Source organism: Rhinopithecus bieti, unplaced genomic scaffold (assembly GCF_001698545.2).
Source record: "Rhinopithecus bieti isolate Rb0 unplaced genomic scaffold, ASM169854v2 scaffold_18620, whole genome shotgun sequence".
NCBI classification, from domain to species: domain Eukaryota; kingdom Metazoa; phylum Chordata; class Mammalia; order Primates; family Cercopithecidae; genus Rhinopithecus; species Rhinopithecus bieti.
The window spans coordinates 1739663-1754488 of NW_016809631.1; the positions used below are offsets into that span (position 1 = coordinate 1739663).

The window sequence follows — 14826 nt, forward strand, 5'->3', positions numbered from 1 at the left end:
CTCACCAAACTGTGTGTAGAAGGAACGTACTTCAGAACAAATAAAGGCCATTTGTGAAAACTCACAGCTAATATAATACTGAATTGGGAAAAACTGAAGCCCTTCTGAGATCTTAGAAGAAGACAAAGATGCTCATTTTCACCACTTCTGTTTGACATACGAGTGGAAGTCCTGGTCAGAGCAGTTAGTCAAGAGAAGGAAATAAGAAAGGAGGAAGTCAAATTATCCTTGTTTGCAGACAACATGATCTTATATTTAGAAAAATCTAAAGACTCCAACGAAATACTGTTAGAGCTGATGAAAGAATTCAGCAAAGCTGCAAGATACAAAGTCAACATACAAAAATCGTCATTTCTACACATCAGCAGTGAACAATATGAAAAAGCAATCTCATTTACAATAGTTAACAACAACAACTTAACAACAACAACAAAAACCCTCAGAAAAAATTAAACCAGAAAGTGAAATAACTTTACAATGAAAACGATAAAACACTGCTGAAAGAATTGAAGAAGACACACAATATGAAAAGATATGTTATGGATTGGAAGAATTAATATCATTAAAATGTTCATACTACCCAAAGCAGTCTACAGAGTCAATGTAATCCCTATCAAATCACCAAAGACATTCGTCAGAGAAATAGAAAATTGTCCTAAATTTGTATGGAACCACAAAAGACCTCAAATACCCAAAGAAATCCTAAGCAAAAAGAATAAAGCTGGAGGTGTCATACTACCTGGCTTCAAAATTTACCACATAGGTCTAATGTCCAAAACACCATGGCACTGACACAAAAACAGACACATAGTCTAATGGAACATAATAGCGAACCTGTAAATAAATTCACACATTTCCAGCCAATTGATTTTTGGCAAAGGTGCCAAGCACATACATTGGGGAAGGAATGGTGTCTTCAATAAATGGGGTGGGAAAACTGGATATCCATAAGCAGAAAAATGAAACTAGATCTCTATCCCTTTCCATATATAAAAAATGAATATGTATTTGATTGGATTGGATGTAAAACATGAAACTACCAGAATAAAATACTGAAGAAATGCTTTAGGACAATGGTCTGGGCAAAGATTTTCTGGGCAAGACCTCAGAAGTACAGGCAACAAAAGCAAACATACAAATGGGGTTACATCAAGCCAAAAAGCTTATGCACTGCAAATGAAACAATCAACAGAGTGACAGCTTATAGAATGGGAGAAAATATTTGCAAACTATCCATGTGAGAACAGATTAATAAGCAGAATATATAAATAACCAACTCAACAGCAAAAATAATCCAATAAAAACTGGGCAAAGATTCTGAATAGACATCTCTCAAAAGTGGACATACAAATGACCAATTGGGGTATGAAAAAGTGCTCAACATCACTAATCATAAGAGAAATGCAAATCTAAGAACCAATAAGATATTATCTCATGCTAGTTAAAATGGTTATTATTAAAACGTCAAACTGAGCATGGTGGCTTATTTCTATAGTCCCAGCCCTGGGAGGCTGGGGTGGGAGGATTGCTTGAGCCCAGAGGTTGGAAGCTGCAGTGAGCTATGATTGTGCCACTGCACTCCAGCCTGTGTTACAGAGTGAGACCCTATCTCAAAAACAGTAACAGCATATACATTTTTTTTTTTAAAGTAAAAGAACAGCAGATGCTGGCAAGGATGTGGAGAAAGAGAACACTACTACACAGTTGTTAGGTATGTAAATTCGTGTAGCCACTTTGGGAAATAGTATGGAAATTCCTCAAAAAACTAAAAATAAATCAGCCATATGATCCAGCATTCCTACTTGTGAATATATATCCAAAAGAAATCAATATGTTGAAGAGGTATCTGTACTCCCATGTTTACTGTAGCTGTATTCACAATAGCCAGCATATGGAATCAACCTAAGTGTCCACAACAGATGAATAGATAAAGAAAGTGTGGTTCATAATGGAATATTATTCAGCCATAGAAAAGAATGAAATTCTGTTATTTGCAGCAACGTGGATGGAATTGGAGCTCATTATATGAAGCGAAATAAACCAGGCATGGAAAGACAAATAACACATGATCTTCTTCAGATGTGGGAGCTAAAAACATTGATCTCATGGTGGTAGAGAGTAGAATGATGGTTGCCAGAAGCTGGGAAAGGTTGTTGGGAGGAATGAAGAGAGATTGTTTAACGGGTGCAAAAATACACTTAGAAGGAGTAAGTTCTAGTGTTTAATAGCATGAGAGGGTGATTATAGTTCATAAAAATGTATGTTTCAAAATAGCTAGAAGAGAATATTTGAAATGTTCCCAACACAAATAAATTATGCATTTGAGGTGATGGATACGCTGATTGCCCTTATTTGATCATTACACATTGTAAGCACATATCAAAATACATATATGTGCACACACATAAGTATGTACAGTTATGTATCAAAAAACAAATATTTAGAAAGTGCCTTCCGCAGACAGAAATTTTAGCGTGCATTTATTTTGAATATTTGTAATCCTGCTGAATATACAACATTTTAATTTTGGTGAAAAGCACATGCAGTTTGCCACCTTAGCCATTTTAAATGTACAGTACTCTTAATTATGTGCACATTGATGTGCAACAGATCTCTGGGACTTTTCATCTTCTTTTTTTTTTTTTTGAGACAGACTCTTGCTCTGTCACCCAGGCTGGAGTGCAGTGACATGATCTCAGCTCACAGCAACCTCTGCCTCCTGGATTCAAGTGATTCTTCTGCCTCAGCCTCCCGAGTAGTTGGGTTTACAGGCATGTGCCACCACCACCACCTTTGGCTAATTTTTGTGTTTTTAGTAGAGACGGGGTTCCACCATGATGGCCAGGCTGGTTTCGAACTGCTGACCTCAAGTGATCTGGCTGCCTCAGTTTCCCAAAGTGCTGGGATTATAGGCATGAGCCACCGTTGCCTGGCCTACTTTTTCATCTTTTAAAACTCATGTCCACTGAACAACAACTCCTTTTTTCTCCCTTTTCCTGGCCCTTGGCAGCTAGCATTCTATTTTCTGTTTTCCAAGATTTTAACTGCTTTAAATATCTCATATAAGTGTAATCATGTAGTATTTATCTTTTTGTTACTGGTTTATTTCACTTAGCGTAATGTCTTTAAGTTTCATCCATGCGTTAGCATAAGACAGAATTTTTCTTTTTTTTAAAGGCAGTGACATTCTATTGTATGCATATACAATGCATATCCATACTTGCAATGCATATGCATGTATATATACAAAATAATGAATGACATTCTATTGTATGCCTATACAACTTTTTTTTTTTTTTACCCATTCATCTGTCAATGGACATAGAAGTTGCTTCCACTTCTCAGCTATTGTGAATAATGTTATAATCAACATGGGTGTGCCTTTCTCAGATTTTTTTCCTAGGATAGTGTATTAGTTCATTTTCACACTGCTATGAAGAACTACCTGAGACGTAATTTATGAAGAAAAGAGATTTAATTAACTCAGTCCCACAGACTGTACAGGCGGTATGGCTGGGAAAGCCTCAGGAAACTTCCACCAGTCGTGGTGGAAGGCAAAGGGGAAGCCCACACCTTCTTTACATGGCTGAGTAGGAGGGAGAGAGAGAGAAGGGGGAAGTGCTACACACTTTCAAACTACCAGATCTTATGAGAACTCACCATCATGAGAACAGCAAGGGGTATATCTGCCCCCATGATCCAGTCACCTCCCACCAAGTCCCTCCCCCAACACAGGGGATTACAATTCAACATGAGATTTGGGTGGGCACACAGAACCAAAACATATCAGATAGTTATCATTATCATATACTGTTTGATATTATTCTAAAGATCTGGGATGCTTTCTTCTGATTTCTCCTTCCTTTTTGTTTTTTCTCCCTTTGTGTTTCAATTTGTATAATTTCTATTGACCTGACATCAAATTTACTGATTCTCTCCTTGGTTGTTTTGAGTCTAGTGATGAACCTGTAGAAAGCTTGCTTCATGTCTGTTACCATGTATTTTATTTCTACTATTTCCATTAAACTCTTAAAGTTCCTGTCTGATGGAAGCACTTGTCTTTTCATACATGTTGTGTACTTTTTCTCTTACAGCTTTAACATATTAATTATGGTTAAGTTCCCCTGTCTGATAATGTTAGCATCACTGTCATTTCTGATACTGGTCTGTATTTTCCTGTATCTCTTGACAGTATTATTTTCCTTGCTTTTTTTATCTGTTGTAATTTTTATTAAATTCTAGTGGGCATCATGGGTAGGACTGTAGCAAACTGAAGGCAACAGTATTTGTTACTGAAATGAATATACCTCTTCTGCTTGACTGATAATGTTGGTGATTTGAACCAATCTAATGAGGAGTTTAGATAAATTTAAATGTTGTTGTTATAATTGGTTTCCGTTACGGACTGAGTGTTTGTGTCCTTCAAAATTCATATGTTGAAGCCCCCCTCCCCTGGAAATGTAAGCATATCTGGAGATTGCACCTTTCTGGAGGTAAGTAAGGTTAAATGAGGTCATAAGGGTGAAGTCTTGACCCAACAGAATGTGTCATTATAAGAAAAGGCACTAGAGAGTTAGCTCTCTGTCTGCCATATGAGAACACAGTGAGAAGGTGACCTTCTACAAGCTAAGAGAGCCCATACTAGGAACCAAATCTCCCAGCACCTTGGTCTGGGACTTCTAGCCTTCAGAAATATGGAAAAATAAATTTCTATGGTTTAAGCTGCTCAGTCTATGGCATTTTGTTATGCAAACTCCGGCTGACTAAAATACTGTCAGTGCACCACAGATTTGAAATTCTGCTAGTGTCATCTTTTGTTCAGGGTGGACCTGATTTGCCAGAGGATTTTTCTCAGTATTCCTGTTTAACCCTCTGCTTTAGGTCTTCTTTGTGCACGTAGGCCTCAGAGGCAGTTTTCTTTATGTTCATGCCCCTCCCGCAAATGTAGATTACTATTATTTTTTACTTGGTGATAGCTACCCTGGTGCTAGACTGAAGAGGTATCCTCTATTGTCTTGGCCCAGCTTCAATGTTAGGTATGCTCTGTGATCCTAAGTTTTGGGGAATGAGACTTGTTCAGGGATCCTGCCCCTCTTTCCTGTAGAAGTCAGACTGCCTTGTGTCTTCATCAGGTCCTTTGCATGAGTTTCCTTCTCACCCCCAGCAGTAGGAGACCTCTAAAGCTAGGACTGCATATGATTTCCTGTCTTCCTTCACCCTCCCAGGGTTGGAGAAATTTTTTCTTTATTCTTCTACCATCCTCAATGGCTTGTCACCTGTTTCTTGGGGCAACATGATTTGCTGCTCTTACCTCAACAACTTAAGACTTTTGGATCCAGAGAGGAATAGGGTCTTTTTTAGTAGTGGTGCCTCACTTCCTCCATGGCTGTACCTCTGATGGTCACTTTTTCTGGCTTTCTGCGTCTCTCCAGTCTTTTTCTTGACAGCCTGGAAGAAAATGTCGCAAGTGTTTACAACTTCTTGGAGTTTTATACCCTCACTCGAATCTACACTTTGCCATTAGCTGTTTGTTAAAAATTTTAGCTGTATTTTTCTAACCCCCCTGTAAGGTAACCCCACCTTCCCATTCCCCTCCATGGGTGAGCCAGCGCTCTCATTTGTCTTTTTTTTTTTTTCATGGTGTATGTCTTCCTTTAGATTTCAAGTTTGTTGGTTATTATCTCAACACTTTGATGGCTTCCTGAAAAATTATGATTTTGTAGATTATAAGTGGGAGCAATGCTTCTTCCAGCTTTCTGTATCCTAGGTGGAAACTTGAAAGCCCAGATTTTTTTCTCTGGCCCATTCTCTTTTCTTTTTATAGTACCCCAACTACACGTTTGTTAAAAACTCTTGGTATTACCTTACAGGTTTCTAATGCTGTATACATTTTTTTTTCTTTTTAGATACTTTTCTGTATTTGCTTTAATTTAGATATTTTGTATTGGTCTTTCTGAATGTTCTTTGCTCTTCTGTGATTGCTTATCTGTTGATTAAATCCCATTAATTAAATTTTTTATTTCAGATACTGTGCCTTTTCAGTTTTAAGAGTTTTTTTCATAGTTTATTTATCTCCTGAAGTACCTAATCTCTTTAGCATTTACGTTAATCTTTTTCTGTAGTTTCTTTGGCATATTTATACTTTTTGTTTTAAAATGTTTGCTTGCTAATTACAATGACTTGGTCATCTGTATGTCATCTCCTGTTAATGTTTCTCTTGATTGTGCTTTATGTTTTGCTGATATACTCGTGTCATAATTTTTTCTTGAATCTAGGGCATTTTGTTTAAAGAACAGTGGGAAGTGATGCATACTATTTTTTGTTTTGTTTTGATCCCCCATGGAGTACATGCCCTTTCTGGTGTTTAGGGTGAGGGACTGAGTTTAGTTGAGCTAGTGTTAGGCTGCAGTCTTAGATTCAGTGTATCTGTTAATTGGCTCAGCCCATTCCAAGGTGCCTCATTTTTTATCTTGACAGTTTTTGAGCTGGGGGTGGGTATTTGGTTGCAGGCTGAGAAACTGTTGGTTGACTTGGTTTATTTGGATCCTGGAATTCACTCACCCAGAGAATGCCAAGATTACCACCTTCTATCTTCTCAAACGTGAGGGGTTATGTTGCAGGGTGAGTAATATGGGAGACATATTGGATCAAGCAATTTCTTTTTGTGTTGGGATTATTACAGTCTCTAATCCATCCTGCTATCCCACACAGTTGTCTACGGCTTGGCTGATTACTGCTTGCCTGATAAAATGTATTTGTCTAATGGGAAGATCACCTGTATCTAGACTGAGGTGTTTGCTCCAAGGCAGGGAAGCTGTCATGGTTCTCTGCTTATTTATGAAAGTTCAATTTTTATTTTCCTCTGGAATACTATTCATCAAAGCTTCTTTACTCATTTTAAGCTCCACAGAAAATGTTATAACCATGGGAATAAAGGCCTTTCTTGTGCTCCATCCAAACCTTCAGGAACAGAATTATTCAGAAATTTTTAGTTATAGTGGACTACTCTTTGAAGTCTTTTAACTGTTTACCAACCAGTCTTATACAGAAAGATTAATATTTACCTTCCTTCTATTCTGTATCTAGGCCTTTTTAAAATTTTAAACAATTGTTTTTAGAGAAGGGCTCTTGCGCTGTCACCCAGGTTGAAGTGCAGTGGCCTGATCATAGCTAATTGCAGCCTCAAACTCCTGGGCTCAAGGCATCTTCCCACCTCATTCTCCTGAGTAGGTGGGACGATAGACACATGCCACCATGCCCAGTTAATTTTCTTTTTTAAATGTTTTGTGGAAACAGGGTCTACTATGTTGCCCAGACTCATCTCAGACTCTTCCAGCCATGGACTACCAAAGTGCTGGAATTACAGGTGTGAGCCAGCATGCCTGGCCTATTCTAAGTCTTAAGATTAAAAAAAAAAACTTGATTTCTGTATCTCTTGAGACTTTCTGCTTCTGTTGGCTGAATTCTGCATTTTTTGGCATTATTAAAAATTCTAGATCCTTTTGTAGTTCATAAGCACAATGATTGAGTTTTCATGCTTATGCGTGAGATATGCCTCACTCTAATCTTATTGCAGTGTTAGCACATTACCTATCTGACAGAAAGAAAAAAATTCCTAACACTTGCCAAAAAGAAAAGGAAACTCAAGTGGCATATTTTATCAAAATTCTAAATATGTTTATTTGAGCGATATTCTGACTAGCATGATTTTATAAAATCCCAATACATCAAAATTTAAGATTTTAACATATAAATTTGGAATGTGTCTTCATGGTATAGGGGTAGGACCATTGTTGGTGTATATATATGGCAACTTTATAAAAAGTCTCCCTCTTTGGACAGATTATAAAAAGTTGCCCCTTCCTGCTCTCGGCTTGTTGCCTGATTTCAGCCCTCACTTTACCCATTGGCTAGATGCCCTGGTACTATCTATACAATTGTATACAGTGCATTTGAATCAGCAAATGTTTTAGTTGCTGTTAGACAACAGAGACTTGTAAAAAATTGCCAAGTAGGAAATTCATATATTGCCACTGTTAACACAAATGTTCTTTTCTGGTTTTAAAAGTGGGGTCAATTTGTGCTATTGCTTTTAACTTGCTTCTTGTAACTATAAATTAACATCTTATAGAAAGCCTGTTACTGAGGTATTTTTATACAAATTTACACTTATGTTCTATGCATTATAAAGCCTGAGGGTGCCAAAAGAGGTAGTGGTTGGAGACACTAAAATGAAGATATTTGGAATTTATGTTCTGGTGCTTTGCATATAATAAGTACTGAAACATGTTGGTTGAATGTTAAAATTTCTGAAATAAGTAAAAGTAAACCCTTAAGTTTAATGGAAGTAGTTTACCTGTCACTTCAGGAATAAATCTATTTAATGAAGCAAGGTTTACTATTATTAAAGCATTAAACAATTTCTGATTTTTGTTCTGTAGGTATACTACAACATCCAGATGGCACAGTTTTGAAACAGTTACAACCACCTCCAAGGGGCCCAAGAGAGCTGGAATTCTATAATATGGTAAGTGAGGTAAGATTTGTTTTGTTGTCTTCAAAGTGTTTTTCAGAGTTTTCTGGTGGTGACTCACAGTTAGACACATATTTGACAGTATAGTCACTGTGTGTATGTAACGGAAACAAAAGCTTCATGGAAAGCAGTGCTTATCTTTACTGTATGTGATGCAGTCTAGTATTTTATATTCTATTTCAATTCTTAGATTCTTCTTCTGTGTAAATGGTAGATACTTCTTCTCAGGTTAAAGAAATTAAAATACCCTCTGTGTGAGGCAACGTTTTGTCAAGATACAAATAATATACTCTGTTGGTTTCATAAAGGGATATTTACAAAGGTAGGGTTAGAGCTTATGGCAACCTGCAAGAGATGTTATAATGTTATACCATCCCTGGGCCTGAAGTGGAGAGAGTGATTCCCGGAACCTAGGGAAGGTAACTTTATGATAAGACATGACCTGTTAAGGAGGGAGCTAGAAAAGTAAATAACTGACTTCAACTGTTCTCATACCCTCCAGTCTCTTGTTTATGTCTTCCAAGGGCAAGAGGGCAAGGAACCTCACTGATGCAGTTGATTCAAGTCAGCCTCTTGGGTAGAGAAGGGTGGAGTGGGAAAGGGACGATACATAGCATCTTTTCTGTTTTGATTTTTTCTTTTTTGAGATAGAGTCTGGCTCTGTTGCCCAGGCTGAAGTACAGTGGCATGATCTTGATTCATTGCAACCTCTGCCTCCCAGGCTCAAGCTATTCTCCCAGCTCAGCCTGTGCCTCCTAAGTAGTCGGAACTGCAGGCGTGTGCCACAAAGCCCGGCTAATTTTTGTATTTTTTTGTAGAGATGGGGCCTCACTTTGTTGTCCAGGCTGGTCTAAAACACTTAAGCTCAGGTGATCCTCTCACCTCAGCATCTCCCCACCCCACCCCACCCAACCTCCCCACAGTAGCTGGAACTACAGGCACAGGCCAGCAAGCCTGGCTAATTTTAAAACAGTTTTTTTTTTGTAGAGATGGGGTTTTACCATGTTGTCCAGGCTAGTCTTGAACTCCTGGGCTCAGGCAGTCCCCCTGCCTCTGCCTCCCAAAGTTCTGTGTTATTGGTCTATTCTGAGGTTCAACTTCTTCCTGGTTTAGTCTTGGCAGGGTGTATATGTCCAGGAATTTATGCACTTCTTCTAGATTTTGTAGTTTATTTGCATAGAGTTGTTTATAGTATTCTCTGATGGTAGTTTGTATTTCTGTGGGATCGGTGGTGATATCCTCTTTATCATTTTTTATTGAGTCTATTTGATTCTTCTCTCTTTTCTTCTTTATTAGTCTTGCTGGCGGTCTATCAGTTTTGTTGATCTTTTCAAAAAACCAGCTGCTGGATTCATCATTTGAAGGGTTTTTTGTGTCTTTCAGCTCTGCTCTGATCTTAGTTATTTTTTGCCTTCTGCTAGCTTTTGAATGTGTTTGCTCTTGCTTCTATAGTTCTTTTAATTGTGATATTAGGGTGTCAATTTTAGATCTTTCCTGTTTTCCTTGTGGGCATTTAGTGCTATAAATTTCCCTCTACACACTGCTTTAAATGTGTCCCTGAGATTCTGGTATGTGTGTCTTTGTTCTCATTGTTTTCAAAGAACATCTTTATTTCTGCCTTCATTTCATTATGTACCCAGTTGTCATTCAGGAGCAAGTTGTTCAGTTTCCATGTAGTTGTGTGGTTTTGAGTAAGTTTCTTAATTCTGAGTTCTAGTTTGATTGCACTGTGGTCTGAGAGATAGTTTGTTTTGATTTCTGTTCTTTTACATTTCCTGAGGAGTGCTTTACTTCCAATTATGTGGTCAATTTTAGAATAAGTGCGATGTGGTGCTAAGAAGAATGTATATTCTGTTGATTTGAGGTGGAGAGTTCTGTAGATGTCTATTAGGTCTGCTTGGTGCAGAGCTGAGCTCAATTCCTGGATATCCTTGTTAACCTTCTGTCTTGTTGATCTGTCTAATGTTGACAGTCAGGTGTAAAAGTCTCCGATTATTATTTTGTGGGATTCTCAGTCTCTTTGTAGGTCTCTCAGGACTTGCTTTATGAATCTGGGTGCTCCTGTGTTGGGTGCATATATATTTAGGATAGTTAGCTCTTGTTGAATTGAGTGATACCTTTACTATTGTGTAATGGACTTCTTTGTCTCTTTTGATCCTTGTTGGTTTAAAGTCTGTTTTATCAGAGACTAGGATTGCAACCTGTGCTTTTTTTTGCTTTCCATTTGCTTGGTAGATCTTCCTCCATCCCTTTATTTTGAACCTATGTGCATCTTTGCACATGAGATGGGTCTCCTGAATACAGCACACCAATGGGTTTTGATTTTTTTTGTCCAATTTTCCAGTCTGTGTCTTTTAATTGGAGCATTTAGCCCATTTACATTTAAGTTTAATATTTTTAAGTGTGAATTTGATCCTGTCTTTACGATGTTAGCTGGTTATTTTGCCCGTTAATTGATGCAGTTTTTTCATAACATCAGTGGTCTGTACAATTTGGCGTGTTTTTGCAGTGGTGGTACTGGTTGTTTCTTTACAGGTTTAGTGCTTACTTCAGGAGCTTTTGTAAGGCAGGCCTGGTGGTGACAAAGTCTCTCAGCGTTTACTTGTCTAAAGGATTCTATTTCTCCTCCACTTATGAAGCTTAGTTTGGCTGGATATGAAATTCTGGGTTGAAAATTCTTTTCTTTAAGAATGTTGAATATTGGCCCCCACTCTCTTCTGGCTTTAGGGTTTCTGCCAAGAGATCCACTGTTAGTCTGATGGGCTTCCCTTTGTGGGTAATGCAACCTTTCTCTCTGGCTGCCCTTAACACTTTTTCCTTCATTTCAACCTTGGTGAATCGGACTACTACGTGTCTTGGAGTTGCTCTTCTCGAGAAGTATCTTTGTGGCGTTCTCTGTATTTCCTGAATTTGAATGTTGGCCTGCTTCACTAGGTTGGGGAAGTTCTCCTGGATAATATCTTGAAGAGTGTTTTCTAACTTGGTTCCATTCTCCCCATTGCTTCCAGGTACACCAATCAAACGTAGATTTGGTCTTTTCACATAGTCCCATGTTTCTTGGAGGCTTTGTTCATTTCTTTTACTCTTTTTTCTCTAACCTTGTCTTCTCACTTTATTTCATTAATTTGATCTTCAATCACTGATACCCTTTCTTCCACTTGATCGAATTGGCTATTGAAGCTTGTGCATGCATCACAAAGTTCTCTTGCCATGGTTTTGAGCTCCATCAGGTCATTTAAGGACTTCTCTACACTGTTTATTCTAGTTAGCCACTCGTCTAATATTTTTTCAAGGTTTTTAGCTTCCTTATGATGGGTTTGAATATCCTCCTTTAGCTCAGAGAAGTGTGTTATTACCGATCTTGTGACGTCTACTTCTGTCAACTCGTCAAAGTCATTCTCCGTCCAGCTTTGTTCCATTGCTGGCAAGGAGATGTGATCCTTTGGAGGAGAAGAGACACTCTGATTTTTTAATTTTCAGCTTTTCTGCTCTCGTTTCTCCCCATCTTTGTGGTTTTATCTACCTTTTGTCCTTGATGTTGGTGACCTACACATGGGATTTTGGTGTAGATGAAGTTTTTGTTGATGTTGATGCTATTCCTTTCTGTTTGTTAGTTTTCCTTCTAACAGTCAGGTCCCTCAGCTCTAGGTATGTTGGAGTTTGCTGGAGGTCCACTCAAGACCCTGTTTGCCTGGGTATCACCAGTGGAGGCTGCAGAACAGCAAATGCTGCACAACAGCAAATACTGCTGCCTGATCCTTCCTCTGGAAGCTTTGTCCCAGAGGAGCAGCCGCCTATATGAGCTGTCTGTTGGCCCCTACTGGGATGTGTCTCCCAGTTAGGGTATATGGGGGTCAGGAACACACTTGAGGAGGCAGTCTGTCTATTCTCAGAGCTCAAACGCCATGCTTGGAGAACCACTGCTCTCTTCAGAGCTATCAGACAGGGATGTTTAAGTCTGCAGAAGTTGTCTGCTGCCTTTTGTTCAGCTATGCCCTACCCACAGAGTTGGAGTCTAGAGGCGTTAGGCCTTGTTGAGCTGTGGTGGCCTCCACCCCTTCAAGCTTCCCAGCTTCTTTGTTTACCTACTCAAGCCTCAGTAATGGTGGTCTCCCCTCCCCCAGCCAGGCTGCCGCCTCACAGTTCGATCTCAGACTGCTGTGCTAGCAGTGAGCAAGGCTCCATTGGCATGGGACCCAGCGAGCCATGCATGGGAGAGAATCTCCTTACCTGCCGGTTGTTAAGACCTTGGGAAAAGTGCAGTATTTGGCAGCAGTGTCCCGTTTTTCCAGGTAGTCTGTCACGGCTTCCCTTGGCTAGGAAAGGGAAATCCCCCGACCCCCTGTGCTTCCCTGGTGAGGCAAGCATGGATCACGCTGGGAGCTGCTACTGGAGCTGTTTCTATTCGGCCATCTTGGCATGTCCCCCTCTTTCTTTTTCTTTCTTTCCTCTTTTTTGTGCTTTCTTTCTTTCATTTTTTCCTGGGAAGGGATATATTTTTAACCAGTGATTCAGTTTCTTAAAGTTCTTCAGATTTTTATTTGTTAGTGTGATAGTACAATATATTTAGATTACTTTTTTTCTTTTGAGAGATGGTCTTGCTATTGCCCAGGCTGCAGTCCAGTGGCGTGATCTCTGCTCATTGCAACCTCCACCTCCTGGGTTCAAGTGATTCTCCTGCCTCAGCTTCCTGAGTAGCTGGGATTACAAGTGCATGCCACCATGCCTGGCTAATTTTTGTATTTTTGGTAGAGATGGGGGTTTTGCCATGTTGGCCAGGCTGGTCTGGAACTCCTGACCTCAGGTTATCCACCTACCTCAGCCTCCCAAAGTGCTGGCATTACAGGCGTTAGCCGCCGCGCCTGGCCTAGATTGCTTTTTTAATACAAATTGCCCTCTTGACAAAGCTTTTCCTAGTACTAAAAAAAAATTCTGTTCTATCAGTTGAGAGTCCCTTCTCATTCCTAATATTGTTTATTTGCTGCTTCTCTGTTTTTCTCTGTAAGCTTAGCTGCCAGCATTCTTGGAGTTCAATGGTTAGGGAAGGCAAAAGGAAGCCAAGATTTTTATTTTTCAGGATTTAGAATTTTATGTAGTCTCCATGTTTCAGTATAGTAACTCTGTCCTCAGCTCTGCCTCATCCCTGAGTTCTGAGATCCTTTGGTTCAGGTCTTGAGTGAACCTCTGTGAAGCCCAAACATCACTGCTTGTGTTAACACTTTTGTTTCATAGGCATGCAAAACTAAGAAGAATTCCCTTTTTTTTCCTTGAGAGCTCAGCTGTGCATTTAAGAAAATATTTGTTATATTTTATACTACATTTCAAGATAGAAAGGTTTTTAGGTTATCTTAGGCTGAGGCGGGTGGATCAGGAGGTCAGGAGATCGAGACCATCCTGGCTAACACGGTGAAACCTCGTCTCTACTAAAAATACAAAAAATTAGCCAGGCATGGTGGCGGATGCCTGTAGTCCCAGCTACCTGGGAGGCTGAGGCAGGAGAATGGTGTAAAACCAGGAGGCAGAGCTTGCAGTGAGCTGAGATCACGCCACTGCACTCCAGCCTGGGCGACAGAGCGAGACTCCATCTCAAAAAACAAAAAACAACAACAAAAAGAAAGGTTCTTACGTTATCTTGCCTGGCATGTTGCAGTAAACACCAGCCCCACTACTTTTAAAAAATATTCTAAATAAGAAGAGAAAATTTATCTTTCATTTCCGTTCCAGAATTAAACTATCAGTAGTTTCAAATGAATATTTATCATTTGTCCTGTGCCTTTGCAGAGATGATACCCACATATGTATCTTACTTAATTCCATAGATCTGCTATATATATTTGTATGTAATATGCCTTTTATCTTTTTTATTTATAAATATAGCATGGAGTTCTTTAGATAGTACACAGAGATCTACTTCATTCCTTCATCTTGTAATTAGCTCATCCTCAGCACTGCACCCATGGTCATTGTGCTAGGAATGGAAGGATGTTCAGGTACACTTGCTCTAAATTACCTTGGCCTGGAAGTGACTAATATAAATCACTTCTACTAACAATTCAACAGGTGAGTCTGGGAAATACAATGTACCACATGGATATTTGGTCTGCCAAGAGTCTGCCACACTTGAATTTATTCTGAAGAATTATGTTGCATACAACTACTTGACATAAATATGGTTTGGCATATATAATTAGATTCTAATACTAAGTTTTCATAAGCATTTTACACCAGTAAACTTCAATGATTTTAAATAATTAGGTAGGGAATATTTAGAGAAAGTTCATTAGATAAAATGT

At 39.0% G+C, this 14826-nt stretch overlaps 1 protein-coding gene across 2 annotated transcripts in view; it reads left to right on the forward strand.

Annotated features, from left to right (window-relative positions):
* Positions 1-14826, forward strand: part of IPMK (inositol polyphosphate multikinase) — a 77438-nt gene that overhangs the window by 17363 nt on the left and 45249 nt on the right. Inside the window, exon 2 of one of the 2 annotated variants that reach the window (XM_017889901.1) lies at positions 8442-8536. In XM_017889901.1, the coding sequence (XP_017745390.1) occupies positions 8442-8536 (95 nt within the window). The remainder of the gene's footprint in view (positions 1-8441; positions 8537-14826) is intronic. The other variant, XM_017889902.1, reaches the window with a different exon arrangement.